General features: G+C 40.4%; 1 protein-coding gene across 2 annotated transcripts; it reads left to right on the top strand.

The window, feature by feature from the left end:
- Positions 1-1,600: 1,600 nt before the first annotated feature.
- atad1a (ATPase family AAA domain containing 1a) lies at positions 1,601-10,732 on the top strand. Of its 2 annotated transcripts, none has more exons than XM_047592662.1 (10): positions 1,601-1,653; positions 2,632-2,832; positions 3,011-3,109; positions 3,244-3,364; positions 4,420-4,620; positions 5,510-5,616; positions 5,701-5,790; positions 6,134-6,184; positions 6,429-6,604; positions 7,946-10,732. In XM_047592662.1, exons 2-10 carry the CDS (start codon positions 2,659-2,661, stop codon positions 8,073-8,075), a joined length of 1,149 nt encoding a protein of 382 aa, XP_047448618.1. In that variant the 5' UTR covers positions 1,601-1,653; positions 2,632-2,658; the 3' UTR covers positions 8,076-10,732. The 2 variants fall into 2 exon arrangements, with proteins under 2 accessions (XP_047448618.1, XP_047448620.1); XM_047592664.1 differs by having other exon boundaries at positions 1,614-1,660.
- The last annotated feature ends 216 nt before the right edge of the window (positions 10,733-10,948 follow it).

Genomic DNA, 10,948 nt, shown 5'->3' with positions numbered 1-10,948 from the left:
TTGGTCCAGATGTCTTTTGAAGAGGATTTTAAAAGAAACTGTACTGAGATGAGTGTAATTGTTTGTGAAAGTAAAGCCTTTCTTTGTCTTGGAAAATGGGTGAATAAATAATCCCCTCCCAAATGATTCCCTGTCCTTCTAAAGGTCATATGTCTTCCTAGGAGATCGAAAAGGTAATCGGCTGCTATCGGTGCCTAACATTTACTTGCTTGCTAAAAGGTCTAACGTAACATTTCAAAGTTAGATATACTGCACACACTGTCCACACAGTCATGGGAAAAATACCAACCTTGCACACACTAGTACAATACAGAATAACTGCACAAATGTTATCAGTCAAGGGATGTACATCTCTTGCTGCAAAACAATCCGTCTGTTCTCTCAAAAGAGTGCTGCTTTGGCATATGAATGCTTTAAGTTTTATTTCAGCCACAGCATAGTGAAGGTGGACAGGATGCTGAATGCGTTGGTGTTTGCTCACTCCTGCTTGTGAGTAGTTGTTTGGGCAAGGTGCAATGTGTTGTGGGAATGTGGAGCCCCGGCTGCACTTTGCAGATACACAAGCGTGCGCTTTCATGCCCAGACCCATCAACATGGCCCCGCCAGGCGGCTATCTCCTGGGACTCGCTGCTGCAGTACAGGGGGATTAAAGCTTTTTATGAAGCATTTTCACAGCCAAAGGTGCACGCAGCCGTGGTCTCTGTGCCATTTTCCACAACAAGAGTGGACTTAACTTCACTGGATGGAACTGTGCAGGATGGAATTCTGCATCCAATTTGGACAGCTAATGGGACTACAAAGGGTGTGGAAGCAAAACAAAGGGGGGGGGGAAGGAAAGGCAATCACATTTTTTCAAGCATATTTGTTCAAAATAGAGTTAATTATGCCCAAATAAAAGTGTGGTAAACTAGGCCATATTCTAGTCTGTCTACTATAGAGTGTGAGGTGAATGTTAAAATGAAAACTATTCTAATTTGAAATATTGCAAGTTATTGGTGTTTAGCAGAGTTTTTTTTACACTTCTATACTTGTGTTTCTTCTCAGCAGTGCTACACTGGTGAAAACCAAAGCAGGGAGCAGCCTGGATACCAGCTGTAACTGCATCTTCAAAATTAGTTCACAGTCTGTGACAATTAACAATCTCTTCAGCCCACGTGTGATAAATTGCTTGTAGGAGAAGCCCATTTGTTGCAGCCCTTATCTTTGAAGACTGAATTATCCGTTATCAGACAGTGATGTAAATGAGTGGAAAACAAACACAGATTGTGACTTCAGATTTCAGGCTAGGGAACATTTGCATGTAGCCTGCCCTAGGGCATACTTGGTGTGTTTGTCTGCTGCACAAAAAATAAGCTGTCTCCAAGATTTGTCACATCCTCTCTGACATGTAGAATATTAAACCTCAAAGTCCACAAGTGACTTGCAATAAATAAATTGTTATTGTCCTGGCCTGCCTTCCACAGTAATGTACCTGCAATAGTGATGTAGATGCTGTCCATGGTGCTGATATGTACATTATCTGTGTGGAGGCTCTGCCATCCCGTGGCAGACCGCATGAAACACGAGGCCAGGAACCATGGTTACTTGTTCCTACCCGAGTCGCAAATAGTGTTGCACCTGCAATGCAATTTCGTTCTCTTGGCTTCTGTCTCAGTAAGCGGTACTGTTTTATCTTTGGCCTATTGAAGGATGCTACATGCATGTGTGCCAGTGTTTACATCAGGAATTAATAACAACTAATAAAAAAAAATAGCTGTAAGGTTTAAATGATACGGCGCTAAAGTGTCAGGCAACATAGTTTTGCCGTTGCCGTTGTCTTAGCTTTAGCTTGCGGAAGCCGCTAACTTACCTGTAACTTGCGTCTTTCCTCCTTGGTAACGATATTAAATCAGGGACGTGACTACTATCGAGAGTCAGCGAAATTGTGTTTGTATGTAAATGACTCGAAGATACGACTCATAGTGTAGTATAATCCACTAGTAACATATAACCCAGCAGCAGATATAACATAACCGTGACAGCATGCTTCGCTTTTGAGTATCAGAATTGTTAGCTAAACTGGTCCAGATACTGGGCAAGTGATGCTTCACTGCACACATGACAAGGTTCCTACGTTAAAGACCTAATTACGATTTATTTATGTCCTCGAACCACCATTTTTCATATTGTCTATTTCAAGTTGACTCTGCTGAAATACAGAACAGTAAAATTAACTCTGACAATACTCGTTTAATGGTGCATCCACTGTAAATGCACTCGTGAATGATACATATATTAGCCTCGCTATTGACAGTCACAGAGCTAATAAACATTTTCCATTGACACAGAAAATTAGTCTTTAAATTAGTGTTTAAAATGAATACATAAACCATTCACTGTTAATAGGCTTTACCAGTTAGTTAAGTTCATTCAGTGTTCTTAAGTGGTCGGCCTTGGGCAAATACTGCAGGATCAAAATGTTAAATGCATCCTCATGTTTACTGCTAAACTAAATTAAATGGAGGGAATGGAGCATGGCTACCACGCATATTTACCGGCAAAACTAACTACCCTTTCTAATGCTCATGACCAGCATCTCCTTTCACTGGAAATACATCTTTTCTTTCCTTTGTTTCCCACTTCTTTACCCAGCCAATGGAGTGACACCAGCCAGCAGAGATGCTGCTCAAAGACCTTCCCAGAGAGGCCCTGATGCGGCCCTTGTCCAGGAATGAAGTCGTGGGCATGTTAGTGAGGTTGACGGTCTTCGGTGCAGCCACATACTACAGCATCAAATGGGTGGTAGAGGTGATGGATCCTACCTCAAAACAGAAGAGCCAAGCCAAGAAAAGGGTACGTGTAGCTTAAGCACATAACATAAGCATATAATACATGTAATAAGCACAAGGTGGATGATGCTGCTGATCCAAGTTCCCTGCATAGGAATCACTGGAGCAGACATTTCTTTTTGTCAGCTGAGCAGCACTGTCTTCTTCTGCCTTCAGCTAAGTTGTGTGTCTTAACTCTCCAGGCAGAACAGCTGATGAAGAGGATCGGTGTAGAGGGGGTCAAACTAACAGATTATGAGATGAACATTGCCTCTCATCTGGTTGATCCTCAAACTATGAAGGTAACTGTTGTAACACCTGAGATCCTGAGACTATCTACTGCTATTACATATTTGACATTACATATTACATATTTGCACTTTCTGGCACAATGACTCAGATAGGCCTATTTACAACTTACTTTACCATCCTGTAGGTTTCCTGGAGAGATATAGCAGGTCTGGATGAAGTTATCAACGAGCTGCAAGAAACGGTCATCCTGCCCTTTCAGAAAAGACACCTTTTAGCTGGATCCAAACTCTTTCAGCCCCCTAAAGGTACCACAGCATGGTATTTGATCTAAACTACAAGGGTCACATTTTACAAATACATTTTAAAGTCCAGTCATTCTTATAGTCAATTTAAATGGTTAAGTATTAAGTGTTAAGATATGTTTTTGTTGTCTGACACACAAAGCAAGATTAAAACTCTGACTTCAACTTGAGTTTTAGAGTGTTTTCAAGCACATTAGATTAACTGTCAGATTGATCCTCCTCTCAATATGATTTAAAATTCCTTCCCAAACAACCAGCCTCTATTGATTGAGGTTGTAACATGATTTTATTTTGATTGGGTTTATTATTGAAATTCTTAGTGGAACTAGTGATCATATAAACATAACCAGTGGCAACCAAGTTATTGTTACAACCTGACTGCACTTTTTAAAATGAATAAAGTTTGTTTTAGGGCCTTAGAAAAGAAGACGACTTGAAACCGAGATGTATGATTCATGACACACTAGAGATATCATAGTTGTTATTTCTTTCTGTTTGTCTCTTAGTCATTATCTTTCTCATTAGTTCCTGGAAAGCCCTCCAGTACAGTTTGTGCCACAAAACATCTGACAAGATTTATCCACCTGGCAGCTTGACAGCAGAAAATCACTTTGAGGAATACATAAAGCTGTGTAGCGTTATTACTGTTTGGGACAAAGCTTTACACAGAGCTTTCAGGATGAATTACCTGCTTTGGGAATCCAGTTCCATTCTTAGACCACAGACTTTGTATGTAACTTTTAGAAAGCATCTTGGAACAGATTGCTAATACCAAAACCCCAACATAGATGCCAGTACTGGTTAATATAAATTGCATTTAAATTAATAATTTGCTGAATAAATACAGTGTGAAGTTGTTTCTAAGTGTTTTGTACAGATGTTGGAGACGTTTTAAGAAAGCCATGTCTTAAGCAAGAGGCCTGACTAGCTCGGTCGGTAAAGCAGGAGACTCTTCATCTCAGGGTCGTGTTTTGTGCCCCACGTTGGGTGATATGTTTTTGGGACGAGTAAATTATTACGATCAAAAGTCTTTTTATTTTTTGTGTGTGTCCTTGCAGGTGTTTTATTGTTTGGTCCTCCGGGATGCGGAAAGACCATGATTGCCAAGGCGACAGCCAAAGCCTCGGGATGCAAGTTCATTAACCTTCAGGCCTCCACGCTAACAGACATGTGGTACGGCGAATCACAGAAGCTGACTGCCGCCGTCTTCTCATTAGCTGTCAAAATTCAGCCCTGCATCATCTTTATTGATGAGATTGGTGAGTTTCACAGACCGAGCTCATGTCACAAGAGATTTCTTGTGGAGTGTTTTATTCTGCTGCATTTAATCCAGTCTTCATTGTTATTCACTCAGGCAGAAATGAAGAAAAGTAAAAATTTAGCAGTTTCTTTTAGAATTACTTTCTTGTCATTCAGGAATAAGGGAATTCTTTTCAGAGTCATTTGTGACGCGTCTTAGCACCTTTACACAGAATTAATACACCCCTGAGTTTCTTAAGATCATTGACTCTATCCCTTTTACCATATAGATTAGTTTTTATCAATATAAGTTCCTGTTCCTGCATCATGTAAAACCTCCGTCGCTGCCTAGACACGGTTCCAGTTCAAAGTACCCATTGTAAATACCTGGGTGTGTTCTTGTCCTGCCTTTATTTAAATAGATATTGTTTAAAAATATTCATAATTCCTGTGTTACTAAAGACAAATGAGTACATTTTGTCAACCTTTGCTTCTAACAGGTAATGCAGTTATATATCCTCAATTAGTACCCCACACAATATCTGAAAATATGTGTATTTCGCATTCTAACCTTAAAACCAAGTGGCATCATTCAGGGCTTAAAAATGAAGTGAGAAAGTCCCGTGTTGAAATGTTCACCAGCAGGAATAAAGACGTTTACAGCCTAGTGCAAAAACAAACTGTATGGGGGTGAATCTGCCTATGACTTACCTGTTCAAATCACATATATATATGCTTTAAGTTATGCATTATTAAGCATGGTTGTTTTTGAGTGACAGGTGGGTGCCCTCACAGCTGTCTGCCCAAGTGTCACCGTACTTATGAGTTATGGGATGTCAAGCCAGTGTCAAACAGCTTGTGCTTCATAACTGGTGATTATGATTTCTCCTCTTGTCTCTCGTGTGTCAGATTCATTTCTGAGGAATCGCTCCAGCTTGGACCACGAGGCCACGGCTATGATGAAAGCCCAGTTCATGAGCCTTTGGGACGGCCTGGACACCTCCTCGACCACTCAGGTTTCAACCAGATCTCTGTCTTGTACTGCAGAAAGTGGTTATTTTTGGAATAATGTGTTAATGCTGTGACTGTTGTAATTGTAGGTAATGGTGATGGGAGCGACAAACAGGCCGCAGGACGTGGATCCAGCCATTCTGCGCAGGATGCCCACAACTTTTCATGTTGGCCTCCCGGTAAGACATGTGCACAGCAGCAGCATCGATTCAGGAAAAGGGATTAAGCAATTTTTCGAAAAATATTTGCTGTCACTGTTTATCTTTTTATCCGCATATCCACTTGTCTTATTCATAGGGCCATTTTATTCGGAGTGAGTTTGAAGGACATGTAGTAGTAGTAGAGTAAGCTTCTCTTTACACAGAATTGACCCTCAACTGCACTCTGTTTAGTCATGTATAATCTGTCGTACATAATGGAACAAATGATGGAAAACTCTATAAACGTCTGATTAGTTTCTGTCTGACAGAATTTGATTCAAATTCTGTATAATAATATAATCTATTTTCTAAATGCTTTCAGAGCACAAGGCAGAGGCAGGACATCCTAAGGCTGATTTTAGCAGGAGAAAACGTAAGATGTGATTCCTTTCATACTAGTCGCCTCTGGAAGAAATTATTCCATTCACAGCTGTCTCGTGTCTTTTCCAGAGAGTGCCTCACACCTGTACTTTCACTGTCAACTCACACGACGTATAAACCAGATCACCCACGAGCAGTTGGCACTTGATTGGCAGCAACAAACACGGCACCAAAGAGTCGTGACAGTTTAATTCTATATAATAGTCTCACGTCGCTTGTCCAACTTTTCTTCTCAGCTGAGCAATGCCATTAATCTAAAGGAGATCGCAGAGAAGACTGACGGCTACTCCGGTAGTGACCTCAGGGAGCTTTGCCGCGATGCTGCTATGTATCGGGTGCGGGACTACGTCCGCAAGGAGCAGATGAGGCAGATCGCTCAGCAGATGCTGGACTGCGAAGAGGAGGAGGACAAGTATGACTCACATTCAGGCAACCACAATACAAATCATGGCACTTCCATGTTTTTCCACTATCCACTCTTGATATTCAACTGCAGTACCTGCCCCCAAGTGATTATTAGATCAGCGTGGGTTTTTGAAAGCTGATTGGGGTATTCATTTGAATGATGTACAGTTACAATAGTTCTTTGGTCTTTTTTTCATAGCATTTAAACCCTACGGTTACATTATAAACAGATGATAACAAAGCATGAATGCAATCCTGATACTAATTAAAATCATTTCAGGTTGATTCTTTACACACATTTCTGTTTACCAGTGAACTAGACACCAGTAGAGTTGGTCCTGATTTGAAAACACCTACATGAAAAGGCCTACAGAAAAGGTTTATAAAAATATCTGATCAGTTTAACCTGTCCTTCAGCTGTTGCTTAGCGACTGTTGAAACCCTTGTTGGAGCAAGGCATTACTGCTGAAAGAAGAAATAGTTTTTACCAAATGCAGCAGCAGCAGAATTTGTGTGATTTCAAATGAGGTTTGGGAGGCAGAAGAGAGAGGCCGAAGGCTCGTGGTCATCAGTTCACTTAGTTCATTCTTAAAGTAAGATTTAGAATGCATAGAATAAACAGAGGAGTGTGTGTGCCAATATGCTGTGACTAATTTATGTCCGGATCACAAAATCATACATATTTAACTGTGCACACTGTTTCCACATGATATCAGCTGTGTCCCAAATTCATAATAATAATAATACATCTTAATACATGCTAATTATAGTTGGTATAATAATATTCAATATGTTTGTACAATATGTTGATGTGGTTTCTGTGTATGAGTGTGTTTGTTTGTTTGTTGAAGCTTGCTTGGTTTCAGAACGTCTGATTGTATAAGAGGGCAGCACAGTGGTGTGGTGGTTAGCGCTGATGCATCACAGCAAGAAGGTTCCAGGTCTGGGACCTTTCTGTGTGGAGTTTGCATGTTCTCCCTGTGTCTGTGTGGACTATATCTGAGTACTCCTGCTTCCTCCCACCGTCCACAGACATGCTCGTTAGGTTCATTGGTGATTCTAAATTGGCCGTAGGTGTGAGTGTGAATGGTCGTCTGTCTCTCTGTGTTAGCCCTGTAATAGACTGGTAACCTGTCCAAGGTGTACCCCACCTCTCACCCAGTGACAGCTGGGATAGACCCCAGTTAGGCTCCATTAAACCTGAATCGTGAATTTTGCTCTCTATTTTTTGTATAGTACAGATTAAACAGATCAGTCATAAGAGTTAGTGTGTAGCCCATTCTCTTCACTGTGGTCCAGCTATTAGTCTCTGTGACTGACCTCAGACTCCGTGTGTCCTTGTCTCCAGACCTGTGGATGAGGAGCGGTTGCGACCAGTCACCCAGCTGGACCTCCTCTTTGGCCTGGACAAGATGAAGGAATCTAAGCGGGCCACAGCCTACATGTTACCCAGCCCATCAGAGGTTCCTCTGGACTAAACGCCATCCGTGCACTACGGTGCTGATGGGGACTCGCCCTCTTCTGGCCTCCACCAAAGTGTCACAGGTGTAGTTGGAAGAGCCAGCAGGCAGCCATACTTTTTTTAAACTTTGTTTACCCAAACAGGGGATCTTATGAGCATGCTCATTATCAGCCCCACTTCATGTGTGTGGTATTTTACAATATAATTAGAAATCCATCATCTCCACGAACTGTATGTTAACTGTTGCTGGGGTTTTTTTGATACAAGGTTTGGGATGCTGTCGATCATACACTGAGGGGTGAAATTAGTCACCAGTCATTTAAAGTCTTATCAGCCCGGTGTCCAGTGTTACCAATTGATGTATTTTTTGATGAAGTGAGAAAAAACATATAGTATTTATTATACTGCAGCACCACAGAATCAGCTAATCTTGCTGCCCCAACCCCCTGCACCCCGCACAGTATATTCTCTACAAAGTTTGATATATCACAGCACATTCATCCCTTTTCCAAGAGTCAATGCGTCCAGCAAAGATTGGCTGATTCGTTTTCAGAAATCTCTTCAGAAATATAATCAGAGCGTGTAGATTTAAGTTTGATTATTTATAATCAGTTCCACTTTTATTTGTCTTTTTTTGCCCACAGCTGCTTAAACTGAAACTGAATGTATGACTGCTTCCCTCTAGTGCATAATACACAGGTTCAAATATTTGTTTTTTATTTTGTGCAACAGTAGGGTGGCGGTTACGTCCTCTGACTCCATTTATCTCTTTACTAGAATATGTTGGATTTATGTGTATTTACAGAAATTTAAATTTGTGGGGGGGGATTAAGAAAGAAAAAAAAATAAAATATATATATAGAAAATGTCTAATCAATCAAAGATTTTGCAGCCCTCCTGCAGTACCTCTGCCGACCCCCTAGGGGTCACAGACCCACTGTTGAAGACCACTGGTCTAGTGGATGCACTGATGGTGGTTTGGATTTTTTGTTGCATTTATATTTTTGAAGGTACTGAGAGGATGCATTTGATGCTGTAGATGTGTAGTGTTGTGATACTTATTATAAAGTTGCTGCTCCCAAGGAGCATTAATTGCATGTGTGTCTTCAGTCACAAAATCACTGGTGTAGGTGTCATTATGACACAGAAGAACATGGCAAAGTCCAGCACAAGTGAAATGTAACATTTGGTACATATTGACAAAAAGTGTAGCTAAATACCTGTTAATCTGATGGGAATTAGAGACCATAATAAATTGTGACATGGTTGTATCTGGTTGTTTCCCAGAGGCCTCAAATCGTCTGAATGTAGACGAGAAAACATTTAGTTGTCAAACAGAAAGGGGTCACCATTTAAACCCTTTAATAGAAAACCACTTGCAACGGTAATGTGAGGCAGGAGAAGCAATAAAAAACGGTTACATCCTGTTATTTTAATAATTATTACCCTACTGCTAAGTACAGCACCACTAAATGTTGCGGCACTTGTCAGTCTGCTGACTGTTGGAGTGTGTGTATCGTGAATGGGGTGCGGTAAAAATAAAAATAAAAAGTTAAGTTACAATTGATGTTGAGACAATGAAAGCAACAATTGATGTTGAATTGTCTTTTCATTGCTTTTTAACCCGAAACGGCCTCAGTTTTCCATCCAGTAGCTGATACTTCTTTCTCTTAACCATGTACTGTTTTATGTCATATTTACTGTCCCATTGTAATCATCAGTCAGTCCCTGTTGCTTTACTTTGACTCCTTCTGTAATGAGCTTTTCATGTCACATTCTCTGCATCAGTCAAAGACTGACAGCAGTGGCTGTTGCCACGACACATTTCAGGGTTTTCTGTGTCAGTTACTGTTATTTTCCCTTCAGGGAGAGCGTGGCTTTCAAATCCAAGTGCTTTCAATCATCTGTTAGCCATAATGGTTTTCTACCTCCCCCTGTATAAAATGCCTCATTATTTGCCACATGGTCACAGCATGTCTTCATGGGTCAGACCTCTCTCCCTCACAGTGAAAGAGAGTCAGAGGATTTTTGTCACTTCTGTCCATGTGGTGGCGCTGCAGCTACGCGGTCGTCACACTGAGGCAGTTTATAGCATTATGGTGAGACAATGAAATAGAGAAACCTGCATACTCGACTGTCTCCCTTATTGGTTTATCTGGAGATATTTAGACATCTGTTGCTCTTCATTAGCAGACCTCAGGTGACAGGTAAAGGTCAAAATGTTTCCATGTAAACCAATGAGTGTGTCCCAGCTTCTTGCAGGTTACTTTCTCCTTCATGCAGAAAGGAAACGCGTGTGTAAATGCTTTCTCTCACAGCAATATCACTTATCACTTATCAGGTCCTTCATCAGTTTTGTGGCTGAGATTCATTCTATTAACGCACAGTGCCCCTGTGTTGCTGTTAATAATACTACCATATTACTATATGTGCTAAAAGTGAAATATAAAACGTGTACTGTAAAGTGTATTTATTAAATGACATTGAAGAAAAAGATTAAGCTTTTTTCCACCAGCAGAATGTTACCTTAGCATGGATTTCAACCTGTTGTTTTTTTCTGTATTTCTTAGACTGTGTAAACTGTAATGAACCTCACAACTCCCAAAAGATAAAGACCTGCCTGTGTGTATTTCATCCAATAAATATTGTTACATAAATTATTTATTTCCTTTATTGATCTGTGATGGAGACTTTCTTTCTCTACGTTTAACCCACTCATTCATACACACACAAAGAGTAGTGAGCTCACTTACCGGGAAAACATATTGTATGTGACAGATAACACTGTACATAGTTTCTTTTTCCTTCTTGTATTCAATTATTTCAATTACTTATTTTTATAATTCTGTAAATACCATATATATATAGTATATTGTGTTTTCCTGTTAT

The sequence above is a fragment of the Mugil cephalus genome, chromosome 8 (genome assembly GCF_022458985.1).
Source record: "Mugil cephalus isolate CIBA_MC_2020 chromosome 8, CIBA_Mcephalus_1.1, whole genome shotgun sequence".
NCBI classification, from domain to species: Eukaryota; Metazoa; Chordata; class Actinopteri; order Mugiliformes; family Mugilidae; genus Mugil; species Mugil cephalus.
Note: the sequence above shows the minus strand (reverse complement) of the source record. Positions and strands in the feature narration are given on the sequence as shown.

Bases quoted from the DNA above. Each gene is read 5' to 3' on its own strand.
- atad1a (XM_047592662.1), top strand. From the start codon at position 2,659: ATGCTGCTCAAAGACCTTCCCAGAGAGGCCCTGATGCGGCCCTTGTCC. The intron at 3,365-4,419 runs GTACCACAGCAT...GTGTCCTTGCAG, and splicing joins ACTCTTTCAGCCCCCTAAAG to GTGTTTTATTGTTTGGTCCT. The intron at 5,617-5,700 runs GTTTCAACCAGA...TTGTAATTGTAG, and splicing joins ACACCTCCTCGACCACTCAG to GTAATGGTGATGGGAGCGAC.